General features: G+C 37.6%; 1 protein-coding gene across 8 annotated transcripts in view; it reads right to left on the bottom strand.

The window, feature by feature from the left end:
* Positions 1 to 18,803, bottom strand: part of LOC139961011 (uncharacterized) — a 426,752-nt gene that overhangs the window by 385,338 nt on the left and 22,611 nt on the right. For 3 of the 8 annotated variants that reach the window (XR_011790688.1, XR_011790687.1, XR_011790689.1), the window contains 3 exons: positions 14,130 to 14,261; positions 11,635 to 12,922; positions 5,964 to 7,431 (listed from right to left, as the gene is read on the bottom strand). Coding sequence is in view for 1 of the 8 variants with exons in the window: in XM_071959801.1 (XP_071815902.1) it covers positions 7,367 to 7,431; positions 11,635 to 11,755 (186 nt within the window). In the remaining 7 variants the exon portion in view is untranslated. Of the gene's footprint in view, positions 7,432 to 11,634; positions 12,923 to 14,129; positions 14,262 to 18,803 lie in introns of those variants that run through there. The other 5 variants (XR_011790692.1, XR_011790693.1, XM_071959801.1 and 2 more) reach the window with 3 other exon arrangements.

Below are 18,803 nucleotides of genomic sequence, written 5' to 3'. Positions count from 1 at the left end.
CTTTCTGTTTTTTCTTAGGACATTTATTTAATTATTGCATTTAATTGCAAGTAGTAATTTACTACACTCAAAAACGTCTTTGCGAGTACACTACGAGTAATAGCTACTCTCTTAAAACACCCTCGAATATACAAATTACAATGCTTTTACAGATTTTTTGGTGCAATCTGAGAAATTGCAGGCGTGAGACCCATATCTTAGGGCTAGGTATTCGCAGCATAAAACACTCGGCAAGTGCCGTTTCCGGGCATCTGGGGGTTTGAAAACCCCAAAATTGTCTTGTACGCTCCGCATCAACCCATGGTGGCGCTCCGCTTAGATAATCTTAACACATTAGCACCCCAATAATTTTCCCGTTCCGCCGCGCCTGGCTAAATTACATCGACAATTACTGTGACAGCGTTGCCCATCAATCATATCTTCAATACTTTCAAAAGACACTGTCATTTAAAAACAAAACAGAAAACGAAAACTAAATAAGAAAATCCTTACACTTATGAAACTCAGACGTCGCCTACGTAGAACCTATATCATCTCCCGAGACCTAACTCTAAAAACCCAAATTAACCAACTTAAATAGCAATAAACAGACAAATATTGGCGGATGAACAAAACCGCGTCCCAAACAACTGCGATTTAATAAGTAATGATAAAAACCCGAAACACTTTTGGAAAATTTAAAAAAATCATTAACCCCATTACAACCCCAAACACAGGTAAAACAGACCAAGGCCTTAGAGATAACGTAGGTAACCTCATCACAAAAACTCAAGACCAAATAAAGCTAATTGAATCGTACTTTAAAAGTATATTCAATATCTACGATGGCCCCCGATACGATATCAGCTGTAAACACGAAATAGACCGTACAATTATCAGAAATGCAACCAGCTTTAACACCAACCCATTAGGATGTCTCAACAAAAAACATCCCTCTGCTCAATAAAATAGATATAAACAATTGGTATAGTGCCACTAAAAAATGCATCCTCCACTGGTCCTGACAACATAAATGACCAAATGCCTAAAAACTCCCCTCCGATATTCATTAACTCTCATATTTTCCCACTATTTAACGAACTCCTTAGACTGGGTTATTTCCCAACCCCATGGAAATCCACCAAAAAGATTTTAATACCGAAACTAAGTAAAGACCGCACCAAAATTCAAAACTATCGACCAATTAGTCTCCTCCCAGCCGTATGTAAGATTTCCGAAAGAATTATAGATAACCGCACCAGATCCCACCTAGAGCAAATTAATCACCTTTCCCCGTATCAATCGGGCTAATTCCGCGCACACAAATCTACAATAAACCAAACTTTCTGCTGATCTTATTTTTTAAGCCTCTGAAGAAGATCCTGCTAGGATCGAAACTTTTACACATTCTATTACACAGGCTCTCTAGTGGATAAGCAGTTTGCTAACAGTTTCATTCTGCTTATCTTTTAGGCCTCTGCTTATCTTTTAGGCAGAACAAAGGTTTGTGAATCCTTTGTTCGTTTTAAAAGTTTTTTCGGGTTTCTATTGTTCCTCTGAAGTTGCAAACTGACCAAAAAAGAGGCCGATAGAGAGCGCTCCACGCATCTTGCCAGTTATCGCAGTCAAATCAAACCTTTCTTATTCATAAATGTTCTCCAGTTTCACGGTGTTGTTTCCTCGGAAATTGTATGCTAAGCGATAGAAGTGTTCAATGTTTTAATCGTAATTTTTTCTTCCAAAATGGAACGGAGGGTGATAAAATACTGCCTGATACTGTTGTTTTAACTGGTTGTTGTATATTAATAGTTTTCAACCGCTCCGCGACATGAGCTATGCAGATTCAGGAAACGTTGTCTTGACCATTACTTTAGCAACAAGGCAATCAAAAGAATTAAGATCTTTTAAGGACTCAAAATGTAGAATATATATTCCAAAATGTTTCAATACCCAGAGAGAACAGTCTTCCTATGTGATATAAAGACATACAGATGCTCTATGTATGAGCACATGGACATATTCTTTGATCAATTTGAGCAAGAAAAGCATCTCTGCCAACCCTTTAATAATTAATGAGTAACATGACATTGTTTTATTTTAACTATGAAACATTTTCACAAGTTACTGCCAAACCTAGAGTCATGTAGTATAAATCACTGAAAATAATGCCAATTTTGAGACCATTTGAAATATGAAGTTCAATAAAGGTGTACGTTTTGAGTTATCCTGTACAGCATTTGAACATCACCCTCCGTTCCATTTTGAAGAAAAAATTAGCATTATTTCTCAACAGTTGCAGTGACGCAGTGGTTAGCAAGGGCGTAGGAACCGAGGGGCTGGGCTGGATCTAACTGCGCCAAAGTTCAATACAGGGGAACTTGAAATGCAGCTATTGGTCAAGAAAAATTGGTGGGGACACGGTATATTATGTCCCCACTACTGAAAAAAAGTTGATGGGGACGCGTCCTGCTGTCCCCACCAGGATCTGCGCCCATGGTTTGAAGGCTGTTCATCCTGGAACACCATTTTCATGCTCACTGATATGATGTGATATCTGCTGTTTGCTTAACAAATTCGAATAATTGAAATGAGACTGAAATATATAACTTTGATCTGTTTATTGTGCAATTCCCCACATTCTTTTCATTTCGAAAGACGCACAGTTTCAAGTTCAGTTCACTGAAGGTTTCGATTCTCTATCTGCCTTCAGTTTAGGTAAGATCTTGGGATATTCATCCCTAGATATCGCTGGATATTGCTAGAAATCCATACAGCACAGTGTTCTTGGTATTTCTTGGGATTTTTCGGGCCTGATCTTGGGAAATTGCAAAATCGGGAGTGGTTACACTCCATTTAGGTCAGTGCACGTATGGCAAGCCGTTTTAACATTTACCTCGCAATTCGACTTAAGTCGAATACATTTCACTTAAGTGGAATTCAATTTCACTTAAGCAGAATACTATTTAACTTGAGTGGAATTCTATTTCACTTAAGTGGAATACCATTCCACTTAAGCTTAATTGTATTTTACTTAAGCTGAATTCATCAACTTGTCACTGCATCTTACTTAAGCTAAATCTATTTCACTTAAGTGGAATTGTATTTCACTTAGGAAATGCATTTCACTTAAGTGGAATTGTATTCTACTTAAGTGGAATACAATTCCACTTAAGTGGAATGTCCTGTCTATTTCGCTTAAGTGGAATACAATTACACTTAAGTGGAATACAATTCCACTTAAGTGAAATGTGATTGGATAGTCTATTTCACTTAAGTGGAATGTGATTGGCTAGTGTATTCCACTTAAATGGAATGTGATTGGCTAGTTCATTCAACGCCAAACTTTGCCCATGCCTTTGCGCGCCATTATAAACAACTTGCCGCGATACGTGTACGTACGTGGTGTCGATATGTGCACAATGAATATCGGCTGTCCATCTGGATCCAGCTAACACTTAACATTTGTGCAAGGTGAGTACGTACGTACCTGACCTGGTACCTGACGAATACGATTACCAAAATAAAGCCATGGCAAATACATTACAAGTGGTTGGAGCTACAGCCGAAAACGCATTGACAAGGGCTAGAGAACGTATTACTTTTTTTCATTTTGGATGGAATCTTTTACTTCGTCAAAAGTTTCACTATCTAAAAAGTTACGAATTCTGCCTATGTTACTTAAACAAGATGTAAGCCGCCTCTGTTGTGCATCATACTGATTGTTCCCCTGTGCAAGTGAGAAAACAACACTTCGAATTGTGTCTGTAACAACAACAATTATTTGATCGCATTCCAGCAATGTTAGATGTGAATGATTAGCCATAGCCATAATGTACACGTGCAACGAGGATCGACTACATCATCATATGTGATGAGCAATTGAATGCGTTACGACGAACATTACCCTAAATTGTATTTATATATAAGCCACATATCAACATTTCCACTTAAGTGGAATTGTATTTTACTTAAGCAGAATAGAATTCCACTTAAGTGAAATTGACGCCCAAAAGATATTATTCCACTAAAGTGTAATTGTATTCCACTTAAGTAGAATACAATTCCACTTAAGTGGAAATGCATTCCACTTAAGTGGAATTGTATTTTTAAGCAGAATAGAATTCCACATAAGTGAAATTGACGCCCAAAAGATATTATTCCACTTAAATGAAATTGTATTCCACTTAAGTGGAATACAATTCCACTTAAGTGGAAATGCATTCCACTCAACTGGAATTGTATTTCACTTAAGTGGAAAAGCATTTCACTTGAGTGGAATTGTATTCCACTTAAGTGAAATAGATGGACTATTTAGCTTAAGTGAAATGTTATTCCACTAAAGTGGAAATGTATTCCACTTAAGTAAATTACAATTCCACTTAAGTGGAATGTATTTCCACTAAAGTGAAATACAATTCCACTTAAGTGGGAGGCATTTCCACTTAAGTGAAATAGAAATGTCCATTTCCACTTAAGTGGAATGGAATTCTACTTTAGGGAAATTGAACTCCACTTAAGTGGAATACATTTCTACTTAAGTGGAATAACATTTCACTTAAGTAGAATGTATTCCAATAAAGTGAAATGTATTCGACTGAAGTCTAATTGCGAAGTAAATGTTAAAACGGCTTGCCATATGCACGATCTCTCTATATATATATATATATACACACATATATATATATATATATATACACAGCCCGATCACTAGACTCGTTATCTATCGATGAAGTGGTGTGTTGCCGGATTTTGTCAAGGTTTTAATACTACGGGCGAAGGTTATTGTTTAAGTTTTGTAATTCATTGGGAAGCGATAAGAGGGGTGGGGCGTAGGGGTTGTGGGGGTGGGTGGTGGGGCATTTTCACGCAGATTGGAACAATCTCAAGAAGTGATAGGTGCGTCCGCCTGTCCCCCCCCCCCATGCACTACATGATATTCACAGGAGATGTGCTCAATTCTCTAATCACATGCGGAATTTATATTTAGATTCATTGTATGAGTTACGGTACGAGGTTTAGGGTAACAATTAGCATTCAGGTCGGAGTATAACATTTTATCTCTGGATGGCAGTGTTGCATCGAAGGACATATGTCTAGTGCAGTTCGCATATAGATCCTGGTCTAATACTGAAAATGCATCATGTTCCCGACGACTCGGTCGAGTTCGAGACCAGCCACAGTTGGTTTCATAGCACAATTGTACAATTGTTTATATGTATATATATATATGTATATATGTATATATATATATATATATATATATATACACATATATATATATACATATATATATAGAGTAGAGTAGGTTGGCGTCTATCTTGGCGCAGAGTGCTCTATGTCCATTGGACAGAGCGGAATATATGTTGATACTAGATGAGACTAGTGGAACACTAGTAGTTGTAACTCGGAGTTTCACGCTTTATAGCGATCTTCAGACCTGAAGATCTCTTCAGACCTGAAGAAGTCTGAAGATCGCTATAAAGCGTGAAACTCCGAGTTACAACTACTAGTGTTCCACTAGTCTCATCTAGTATCAACATACATATATATATATGTATATATATATATATATATATATATATATATATATATATATATATAAATATATATATATATATATATATATATATATATATATATTTATATATATATATATATATATATATATATATATATATATATATATATATATATATATATATATATATATATTAGTGAGAGAGGAAATATGAAAACGTCAAAATGGAGTTGTCGGTGGAAGGGGTAGGGTGAGGCGCACACCCATTCCAAAATCATCGATCCGTCACTGGCTACCCTATGTGTATAATAGGGATCAGCCCTGTAATTATGTCACTGTTCTTTTTTCTCTTCCCAGTTGCTTGCCGTTTTTTCTACTCCCTCCTTTTCTCCTTTTCCTCTATTTCTTCTTTTTCTTTTCCCTTCCTTCCTCCCCTTCTTTCCCCTCTTTTTCCCCTTTTTTCTTCTCTCTTTTTTTCTCTCCTCTATTTCTTACCTGGGGGGCGCACGCCCCCAACGCCCCCCCTAGATACGCGCGCCCCCCTGGATACGCGCCTGATCAAGGTGGTCAGAATTTGACCCTAAGTGACCTTTGACCTCTTCATAGAACATTCAGTTCTTGTACATTTCTGAGCATGAGGATAATCGCAGCTTTGATTTTGATGTCGACAAGGATTTCAGGCTTTTGGCAGCTGATGACTCCAATTTACATTTGACCTCTTAACAGAACTGCTCAAAGTGTAATGCTCAGTGAGGGGGACCTACCACCTAATTATGACATTTTACCGATGCTACAGATATTCACTAAACTAGACTACAAGGTTTTTGTATTTTGGCCGCTGATGACCTCAATTGACATAACTTCATAATTTCCATCTGTAAATATGAGAAAATTTTCAACATGATACCCTTGAGAAGGGCACTTTTGAAAACATGCAAGAGAGAATAAAAAACCCAGTATTTTTAGGTGCAGGGCAGAGATGGTCTTATGGTATTGCAGAAGTATTCAAGACTATGCATGAAATAAAGGTAGAGTTCCCCAGAAAAAAATTCTGCCAAACTATTCCTTAAAATTTAGGAGAGCAGTTTTTCAAGTGTTTTAAGTACAGCTTTCATAACAGTGTTCTCTATTATATCTCTTGCTATTTCAAGGAAAAAAACTGCATATCTTAGTGCTTCAATATTTACACACATGGTGATACAAAATAAAGAAGTAGAAAAGCTTACATATATATACAGTTTATACATATCTATGTATATATATATATATATATATATATATATATATATATATATAAATATATACATGTACATATAGATAGGGAGTACTCAATTCGATTAAGCCCAAAAGGGTTTCTTAGTTGACTTCCTTTCACATTTTTTACTTATTTGTACTTATTTTGTCTTGTTCACCTTGAAATACTATGTGATGAAACAAATAATAATAATAAATATATCTTTTAAGAAGCTGCAACATCGGTGGCTCAAAAGTTTGTGATCCTGAAAGTTTGAGACCGGCAGGACTATCTGGTAGCTGGATCGAATCACTTTCCGATTCTTCTTCAACTTTAGTCCCATTTCTAATCCCTTCGGGGGAAACTTCCATCAGCTTGTCATTTTGGATTGATGAAGCGTTCGGCACGTCGCTACCAGAATTGGAACAAACTTTTCTGTCTTCTTCTGCCTTCAGGAGGTTATCGTCTTGTAAGCCTTTCCTGATCTGGTATAAGTTAGACTGTACTTAACTCGGAGGTAAGATGGAGGCTTTCATGTCCATAACGAGACTAGAGTAGGGATCTGAATCGGCTACAGGGGATTGGGATTCCAATTTATTGTCTCTGTCTGATGTTTCGTCATCTTCCCAAGTCTCTTACAAATTTAAGTGTTCTGGAGGTCTCTCTGGGAGCTGTTCCATGTTGGACACCATAGGTGGTTCTGTCGATAAAAGAGTATGAAAGAAAATTACTAGATAGGAATACACAAGCCATGTAGACGTAAGAACTCTGCATAAAGTGTAGATCATGCATGTTACATTTGAAGACTCAAATGAGTCAACGATAGCCAATAAATTTAAAGGCAAAAACGGATTGCTTTGGGTGATAGGAGGGGGTGGGGGATTAACACTTTCTTGGTGGGAGGGAGTCAGAGCCACAGACAGAGATCTAAGAACATTTAATGATTTCCCTAACTTATGTAATGTCAGAAATGTCAATTTTTTAAATTTTATTTATAACCCATCTACTAGTGAAATGTCTAGTATTGTTGTATCAACTACAGTAGTTACAGAATATTATTATAAAATGTAAAAAAAAATGTAAAATTTTTTGATTGCAATAGATTTACAAGCTATATTACAATGGAAAGACATGAAGGAAAAATTCATAAAAAAGATGACTTTAGAAACAAAGCTTAACAAACCTCAGTTAATTTGTTGTGAACGGTTGAAAAACAGCGTTATTAGGCCAGGCTGGATTTTTTTTGCCACTTTTAATTTGTAAGGGAACGACCCATTAATTTGCCGAGGTTCATCGGTTTAGAGTGACAAGACTATTTAGTCTAATACTTTAACCATTTAGCTGAGTTCCTCAGATCCAGCACAAAATCACAAAAAAGATATTTACCTGTCTCAAATGACATGTTTACAGTGGTAGTACAAATTTGTCAACTTTTGGATAGATGGTGTCTATTTTTCTTTCAATGGGTGCAAGGGTGTTGTTGTTTTAATATCAAGTTTAAGGAACATGCTTTGGTTGAGTGAGTTATTAGAATGTAAAGCAATGGGTTAACGTTAACATTAAAGCCTGTTCTAGAAGAGCTGATAACATCATCAAGTTAGCCTTTAAAGGAACATACCGGAGGTTTAGCATATTTTAACGGTAAATAGCTTGGAACTGGATCAGCAATTAACCTTGTTCTGGTGGACTACGACATTATTGTGTCTAAAATTCAGCCTACATTTGTCATTTAGGTAGATACTGAAGAAGTGACGGATATGAAGTCATGCTGTCGAGGAAGGAAACTTTCTTTTACAATTTTATTAATTCTTATTCTCATTTCATTATCTGACAATAACACGGACGGAGAAATGTACTACATCTCAAACCTGCACATAATCAGAAAGCAAAGCCAGAATATTAAACTGGAGGGTGGAGTGGAGGCAATAAGTAAGTGTTTACTATTTTGAATACATGTGCTGAAAGTTTCTCCATTTTGTTTATCATTATATTGATGATAACACTAGAGTTTCTGTTAATGGAAAAAAGAAATGCCCAATATCTTTGCATTTGTGTAGCAAGTCAGTCAATTTCATAGCAAGATTTGCTCGGGTAAATGGAGCAACAGAGTTCGGAGTGGGTTTAGTGGTACTGGATATGTGTTTTGGTGGGGTTACAGACAAAATCTAAGAGATGGGGAATCTAGGTCCCACCCCTGGCTGCATCCAAACAGCAAAATACTAAGTAACTAGGTGTTAATTTACACATAAATAACAGGTCTTTAATTGAGATGGAGAACAACACACAATAACTGCAATGTTCCTAAATATTCCACTAAAACCCGCCCCCCCTCCCATCCTCCCAGACCAATTCTCTCCTAGTCTCATTACGTGTAGGGTTTCCAGAAAGATCTGACCTGACTCGGCGTTAATTTTGTTACAAACTTTTTCAAGAGTTTCCTCTAAATATATTTATATTTATATCTCTGGGATTATAGGGAAAGATTATCACTGCACAGAACAAAGCCTTATTTGTCAAAACAAACGTGACACAATGCGCATACAATTTAAGGGAAACCCCCCCCCCAAAAAAAAATAATGCACAGTACCATATGGCAAAACTTATGGCAGGTATAATATTGTTTCCAATACACTAGTAACTGCACAGCTACTTTGATGATGGGTAAAAGAGCAATTTGCTTTGCGTGAATACTTATTCAGTTCTAGGAAAAAAGGAACGAGCTTGTTATCCTTACAATATTCACCCCAAAAAAATACTTTACACTAAATCTGAGGACGAAGTACATAAACTTGATGTATTCTTTATGTTATGTATTGCCTTATGTATCACTTGAGTGACTCTGAATGGCACAAGCTAGATTGTACCTGACTTGAAGATAGTAGCTTTATCCCTTTGTGTCCTGTATATTTGTCTTGTTTGTGTCTTGTTTTGTGTTATGTATTGTTTTGAGCAGTACATGGTATGCATTCATTTCAGAGTTGGAGAATATTCCTCACTTGACTCCCAGGGTTTGAAAGGTACAGTTGTACAAGACTGGCTGTGTCATTTGTGGGCGTGGTGTGTTGGTTATTATTGCTGTTGTGGTAAGACCCTGTGAGGGCACTAAGTTGTATTCAGGCTTGTTGAGATGCTTGAAGCTTAGCCTGCGAGGCCAACATTTGATATGCAAAAAAACATATATTACTTATTGTCACCACCTGAGTTAATTTGACCAGTAACCGGTTCTGTGTGGATGTATCGTGGTGCCAGTCTGTACCTGGAGAGCAAGTCAAAGCCCAGTGAAGTAAGTCACATTATTTATCCTTGTTAAGAACATGTGGGGACAGGTGAACAGTGACATTTTGTTTATTGAAGTGTCACTGTTGTTGTGGGGGTTTGTATCCCGACCTAGGCAACTTTGGCTCTAGCCTAGGGATATGTCAATAATACTTAGTAATATGTGTTACAAGATTATGCAATCAGGGATCACTTTAGAGAGGAGCATTGTGTCTTGGGGTATGGCATGATATTTCAGATACAGAGATTATGTTCTAGAATAATCCTGGCCATTGAAGCTGCCCTAGGGGTAGAGATAATATGCATATAGTAAGTGTTGTATTGGAGCAGTTAGTGGGGGCATTATAGAATTGGGAGCCTTGTGATAATTTAGGACTTGGTGGTGGGTTTATGTAATTATTTATGTTGTTATGTGTTATGCGTTTTCAATATCCCAAAGGGAAATTCACATCTGCAGGAAGGTTCACTGTGGTTAGGGTTCGTCTTACAAATACCCTCGGGATAATTCCAGAGCATGTATTTAGACAAAATACTAGTTAACGTATTTTGTACCCTGCAGTTCTCGACAATCAGCGGAGCAAGAGAGACAAGGGGTGCTGGCCTAAAGAGAAAGTAGCCCAAAAGACGGGAGCTGGTGAAACAGTGACAGCGACCTGAAGGTTACCAAACTTTTGGATTGAAATTGTCATTTGAAGATGTGAAAAGAGATCAAGTTTCTTAATTTCTAGAATTTCCTAATGCTATAATTCAATCATTCCCTAATTTGTGATTTATATGAAGGGTGTAATTTCATGAAGGGGTGTTTCAGTCGGTAATTGTATCACTATATTTTTCTGTTCTATACACCCACATGTTCGAGTTCTATATGAACGGGTGTTTCAGTCGGTAATTGTATCACTATATTTTTCTGTTCTATACACCCACATGTCCGCGTTCTATATGAACGGGTGTTTCAGTCGGTAATTGTATCAATATATTTTTCTGTTCTATACACCCACATGTCAGAGTTCTTTATGGAGTCAAGTACCTAGCTGTTATCCTCGCCTAAATTAACAAAGTTAGCATCATTCCCGTGTTGGTCAGGGGAACAGTGACACTTTAACCTTCGGAAAATTCCACTCTCCTCAACTCTGTTGTACTCCATCGCCTTCGGTAAGACTGAATATTACTAAGTGATATTCCATCATGGTTAGGGATACTTCTTTCCGGGGGTGGGGTGGGGATGGCGGAGACAAAAAATTTAACAACTGCACTCATTCAATACAAAAACTTGGCATCAATTCCATATAAGTTAGGTAACATTCTCGCTTGTGAACTACCATAAATAGAACATTTTCACCAAATTTAAACGTCCCTGATTTATGCTTGACATGATCCTGTTAAACGCGCTCGGGTTTATTTAGCGGCGAAGTAAATTTTTGTACGCAAGACCGACTCATTGGTTAGTTTTGAAATTCATTCCAACTTTCTTCGCACATGACCATATCTGTGACCCGCTCGCAAACAATAGTCCTACAACCCACTGTCTCCAGCATACTGCTACCAATAATTTTATACAATGCGAGCATCATATCCATCTTGTACTCTCAATGTACCAAACCCAAAAGGAAGAAACTTGAAAATGTACCTGGCTCTTCCTCCTTCTGTATGGCTTTATGAGACTGAACGACCCTTTGACCTAACATCTTGATCTCTGCTAACAGTCTCTTCACGGAATCCTCTGATTTTACTACGCTGTCCTTCAACGTCTAAGCAGAAAGAAGATGGATTAATAATCAATCATGCAAATATGGATTATTATACAACACCTAATTGTAGTCTGGTCATTTGATTGGTCAATTGCTTGTTGATTGCATGCAAAATCCGCTCTATTCCACTCTATGAAATAGAACCATGAGTTATACTTTTTTGGTAGCACTTTTTCAATGGTAAGAGAGCAGAGAAACCTGTCTGTTCAAAACAATCGATTGCATGAGTGCATTTTACCCGTCTTAATATAATATGTTGTATAAAACAAATAATGAATGGTTTCCATTCGTGCAATAGTGCAAATATTTCATTCGTTGAAAGATGTAATTTGTTCCATTCAACTCTGCTGCGCCCGTTGAATGGAACATTCCATCTTTCAACTCATGAAATATTTGCACTATTGCACTCATAACCATTCAATATTTGTATAATAATCAATCATGCAAATATGGATTAATAATCAATCACGCAAAGATGGATTAGTAATCAATCACGCAAAGATGCATTAATAATCATCGTTGCTTACAGATTTCTCTTTTGTTATACAACCCACGGGGGAAATGAATTCCACCCCACCAAGATGGGGAATACTGTATTTTCACTTTCGTTAAATGACGTGTTAAATTTTTCCCCATAAGGTCTGTTCATACCACCGTCTCTTATGCTATTGTCGCGTTACAGAGCAGACGTCACTTACTCTTTTCGTTGGGATCTGGGTAGGAGTTGAAATTTAAGCGCCAATGAATGAGCTGGAGCTTGTGGATTAAACACCAAATGTTTCCTCCCCTACAGCAGTGGGTAGTTTCACTCAACATTCTATTAAACATGAAATGTAGTGTAAGCAATGAAACTTGAAATTTTCAACATGTTACATGATGTTGCATGTTAGTCGCAATTTAACCTTGCATCTCATGATATCAAACACTAACATGTTAGGACAGCCCTTGAACAAAGCAATTAAACATACATTAAAGTAATGAAACTATACTCAAATTGACAGTTGAATGATCTATTAATTAATAGTTTTGTCATCTCACCTTCATTCTGCCATGGATTGCTTCATTAGTCAACTTAATTCCTTGCATACCTTGAAGGTAGCCATCTTTATCAATCATATCTCTCCTGAAACTTGCCTAATAAACTCCCTTGTTATGGGATCTTAGCATCTATTAAGATTAAAACATAAGACAAGATGGCAATCTATGGTACTCATCTCTTTTATGATGGAATGGATCTACAATGAACTTTGACCTTGACCCTAAACAACTGCATAAGTTCTAATTTAAAATTTGTCTCATTATAGTCAACATATCTGTGGTTTAATGACTTTTTTCCAACATGCTGACAAGCAGAAAATGGCTACACTTTCTGGGTATTTGACCTTTCACCTATGACATTTAGACAATCACCAAAGATCAAGTTTACAGTACATGGTCAGGCACCTACCCACCAAGTTTGAACCTGATCGGACTAACAGTCTAGGACACACTCTTTTGCACAGTTTAGACCAATTTTAACTTTAACTCAATTGACCCGTTAACTACAAGCCTAAACAGCTAAATCTGTCTTGTTTTAAACTTTGTCTCTTCATTCTCTACATATAATGTGGTTTAATGCCTTTGTCCAACAAGTTGGCATGCAGAAAATGGCTAAAAACTAATTTTTAGATTTCTTGACCTTCAACCTCTTTGACGTCATCAATCGCGCAGGCATGAGTTACCTGTAACATGGTCAGGCTCCCACCCACCAAGCTTGAACTCGACAGGACTTGGGGTCTAGGAGGAGTCTGCGACATACTTAATTTTGCTCACTCACTCATGCACACACGGACACTCACTCACTCACTCACATTTTTGATGTGGAGTGAAGTACAATATCTCATCTCCCTATTCATTACATGAAGGGAGATGAGATCAAAACAAACTCAACACAAGGTTACAAACAGTTCTGCTTTACAGCAAGAAATAGATAGTGGTCTACTTTAAAATGCACTGTGCAGTTTTCAGTACAGTCAACTGTTTAGAGTGTAAATTTAAAAATCATATCGTTTAAGCAGCTTGTTTTAGCTGCCCACCCCTCCTCCACTCACCCCACCCCAAATTGACTTCTATTTACCTTCCCAATCCTTTACAACTTGAGATAGTTTAAAATATCGTTACCAAGATACAGCGTTACCTTTCAACCAGTTACATTTATGGTAAGTAAACATTCGGTTTGGGATTATCCAATAACTTGTCTCAATACATTGCATTTACTTTTCCCAGTCAGTTTCTTATTTTTGAATTGTTTTACAAAAGAATAAAACATAGATAATATGTTGCCAGCTGACAAAACCTTGCTTAAAATAAAACATGTTTAGAGAGTGAAACTTACTTATGAATGGTTAAAATGTCCCTGTAACTATCGCTACCACTGGACTCCGTGTTCAGAGATGAGCCATGCTTGTACTCGGACTGAGCCGTATCTCCTAAATTTTCTATAGCGACCTTTTGTTGGGAGAATAAACTGCAGCGGAAGATGAAAGAAAAGAGAACCAACAATGTAGACAGACAGAGGGTGAAAGAAGAAACTAGAGCACCAATGGTGCAGAAGCTCATTCCTTTTCGAGCTTAAAAATGTAGGGCCCACAAAACTTTATGGCCCACCAAATTTCAGGCCATTTTTCAGATTCCACCAATTTTGGGCCCATGAGGGATAACCCCCCCCCCCCCTCCCTCCGTTAGCAGAATCCTGGCCACACCACTGGCTATAATTCCTATTTTCCCCCTTTAAATCCTATTTTACCAACTCTCTCAAACAATACCACTGACCTACCCTATTAAACTTTCTCCCCTCTACCTGAGCAGACCTGAAGCACTCCTTGCCAACATTTTGGCTGGCTGCCTATGGCGGGCCATCAGTCTCAAATCATTGGAGATCGACTTATACCGATTTAAATCGACATATACCAGTTTCCTTCGACATATACCAGTTTCCTTCGACTTATACCAGTTTCATTCTACATATCATCGATTTAAATCGACATATACCAGTTTCATTCTACATATCATTGATTTAAATCGACATATACCAGTTTCATTCTACATATCATCGATTTATTTTACTTATCATCGATTTAATTTGGAATATGTTAATGAGCTAAATCGATGATATGTCGATTTAAATAGGTATATGTCAATTTGAGACGCTAGAAACTGGTATAAGTCCACGGAAATTGACTTCTACCGATTTAATTCGACATATCATCGATTTAAACTGGTAGATGTCGATTTAAATGGACATATCATCGATTTATTTTACATATCATCGATTTAAATCGATGAGAAGTAAAATAAATCGATGATATGTAGAATAAATCGATGATATGTCGATTTAAATTGACATATACCAGTTTCATTCTACATATCATCGATTTAAATCGACATATACCAGTTTCCTTCGACATATCATCGATTTATTTTACTTATCATCGATTTAAATCGATGATAAGTAAAATAAATCGATGATATGTAGAATAAATCGATGATGTGTCGATTTAAATTGACATATACCAGTTTCATTCCACATATCATCGATTTAAATCGACATATACCAGTTACTATCGACATATCATCGATTTATTTTACTTATCATCGATTTAAATCGATGATAAGTAAAATAAATCGATGATATGTAGAATGAAACTGGTATATGTCGATTTAAATCGATGATATGTGGAATGAAGCTGGTATATGTCGATTTAAATCGATGATATGTAGAATGAAACTGGTATAAGTCGAAGGAAACTGGTATATGTCGAAGGAAACTGGTATATGTCGATTTAAATCGGTATAAGTCGATCTCCAATGATTTGAGACTGATGGCCCGCCATAGCTGCCTACATACCTCAGGCTCAAAGACTTCTAAGAATCGGCAAGTGCTGATTGGCTGTAGGGCTCTCACGCTTACAGTTCAACAGTTAATAACAACTCCCAGTCCTGCTTTAATTCCACTAACAGCCTCTGCAGAGCTTAACCACAAATGTAAACAAACACTGCAGATACTGGGAGACAAATTAAAGGAGCTTTGGCAAAAGGTGAAGGCTCAGATTTTTTTAAACAATGGGGATTAATTGTAATTAATTAACTTTTGACCAAAAATTATTAGGCATCACCTTATTCATACACAATCCAACAATCATCAGTTCAACTTTGAATATGATCCATCAAAATCTTGAGGAGATTGAGATATTTGAAAATATTACAAAGAATGACCCCAGATGACCCCCTAAATGACATTTGACCTCAATTTTCCAAACACTCCTCGTAACTCCTATCCCGAGGAACGTTGTGACCAAGTTTCACTATCACTGGCCATACACTGTACGAACAGGAGCAATTTGAAAATATTGGGCCAGGGCCCGGGACACAAAAGACCCCTAGTTGATCTTTGATCTGAAATTCATGAACACCCTGAAGGTAAAACTTCCATAGTACTATCGTGACAAACCCTCAACATTGTACCATGGAATCTGTAGGAGAAGAAGCGTTTTGTGTATTTCCACAAAATGGCCCATTACGGCCCACAGGTGACCTTTGACCCCATATTTTGGACCATCTCTGATGGCCCTATACCCAATGGTCCTTGTGTCCAATTTTCATGAAATTCCATCAAACGTTGTGCGAGTGGGAGCGGTTTTACCAATTGTTGACGGATAGAGTGATAGACGCCGCACTGTAACAATAGCTCACACCAGCATGCTGGTATGAGCTAAAAACCAAACACACTCAATGAATGTAAAAATATGTACGTCAGGAAGCAGGTGGATGGCAAAATACCTCTTGCGGTCATGAACTTAAAAATCATCCATCACTGATAGCAACAACTGCGGTATGCCTTTTAACCCTTTCAATGCCTTAGGTGCTCTCTTGACTCATCCTACAACTTTATCATCAAAGTCAGGGCTCTAAGATTGTCCAAAACTCCAGCAAAATTTGTGCCAAGAGCCAGTAAATATTGAGCAGCTGCAGGAAATGTTAAGGTTTTGATGTACAGTTTTCAAAAAACCACTGAAAAAAAGTTGCTCTTAAAATTCTGTCAATTCTACCTGTTTTTTCTCACTCTGGAAACCATGCGCCTTGGTGCCTTTTCACAAGTGTATGTAAATAGCCTTGTTTTCCTACTAAAACTACAAAGTTGCCGTAGTGCCCCTGCTATCTCAATGAAAATCAAAGACAATTTCTAATTCTCTCCCTCGAAATAGTGGCTGTGCCCCTCCGGATTCTTAATGAGGGTACATTATAATAAGCTGGGTACTTAGGTAAAAACTGCAATTGCTGATTCAAGGCACCAAACTGCATTAAATAAAAGCTTTCAATATATAAATATCTCTGCATCCTACCCTGTTAGTTTCTGTTACAGCTTATTGTTGCTCCATTTACTGATACTGTTTATATAATAAACTACTTATTATCGACTTTTGTTTTCCAAAATATTCTATTTTGATTATTCACGTGTGCAATTACTCCACTGTAATGTTCAACTACAGTAGTAGCAGTGTGGTCTAACAGTTGAATGTTAAATGGATTCCAGAGGGGTGAGAAAGGTAGGGATTTGGGACAGGTACAGTGACAGGACTCACATGAGTAAGGATTGGGGAGTACAACAAATACAGCCCATCATATATGGAGGGACTACGCCTACCTGCGGAAAGAAATATGATGTTTGTCCAGACGAAGGACAGATTTATACTCTAAACTTGACAACTTAGGGAAAAGGGCAGTAGAACATTTGAAAGAGCTGTTTGCATTAGAAAATAAAGGAAAGTCTATGAAAACCTCCAAAATTCTGGAAGGATACAACAGCTCCTGAAACCCTACTTCTCTTGTCCCTTGCATCATTGTCCCTGCACCCCACCCCCCCCCCCCTGTCCTTTCACTGCAAATCGCATGGATGCATTCACTAAAATGCCGCTACTTCGGCCACGTACAGTAGCCGGATAGATTTATAACAATCGAGATATAACATCGAGTTATAAAAAAACAAACACCACCTTTGTTGTTCTACTCCACCTTTTGACCTTTTGACATTAAGTATTCCCATATTGACATTAAAAAAAGATGCCTCCCAATAATAAAGTTGGTGTGATTGCCATCAGAAATGTTTGAAAGGATAATTTCTAATCAATATGGGGTGTTTTCAAGCCACAGCAGCGCAAAGTTTTGGTATTTTGGGGTCTAATCATTAAGTGTATTAAAACCATAAATTACCAGCGTTTGTGAAAAGTACACTCTTGAGTCGGAAAATAAATGTGAGCAACCATTTCTTGTGAGATATGACGTGTCAAGTGTACCCAAAAAATATCAGTTTTTTTTTACTCATTAAGTAAGATAAAGAAAGTGCTGAGTATTATTTTTTTTCAAGTTCGGATTTAAGGATATCACTTTGACGTCTGCATGATTAGCAATACATATTTCAATTTGGAATATTTTACTCACATTCACGGCATATCAGCCAGTGGCGTAGGAAGGTACTTTTGAGTGGGGGGGCTGAAGACGGATGGCTGGCCTGGGGGAGGGGTCTAAGGGGAGGGGGTGTCCCCCTCCCCTTTGGACTTTTTTTGCATTTCCAGGTGGCCTCAGATGCAATTTGGTGCAATATAGCACACTTCAACCCACCCACTCCATTTTGTATATAATTTTGCATTTTCACCTGGCCTTAGATGCTATTTGGTGCTCTAAATGAGATTTTTTTCTCATTTGGAAATGAAAAAGGGGTTTTCTGACTTGCGAAGCGGGGGGGGCGGAATGATACTTCCGCCCCTCCACATTTTTCACTGGGGGGGTTGGCACCCCCCCCAGCCCCCCCGGTTCCTACGCCCTTGATATCAGCACACGCAGTCCAAGAGTTAACACATTAACGTCTTCATGAAAGCCATACGGTGTAATGGTTCTGACACAACCAAACTATTGCCACGTGCTCTTGCATGCCTCGCATACCTCATTAATATGGACGTTTCTTGTTTGCATTATTCATCAAAGTCAGTTAACCATAGCGATGCAGCCGTTG

This window comes from Apostichopus japonicus, chromosome 20 (genome assembly GCF_037975245.1).
Source record: "Apostichopus japonicus isolate 1M-3 chromosome 20, ASM3797524v1, whole genome shotgun sequence".
NCBI classification, from domain to species: Eukaryota; Metazoa; Echinodermata; class Holothuroidea; order Aspidochirotida; family Stichopodidae; genus Apostichopus; species Apostichopus japonicus.
Note: the sequence above shows the minus strand (reverse complement) of the source record. Positions and strands in the feature narration are given on the sequence as shown.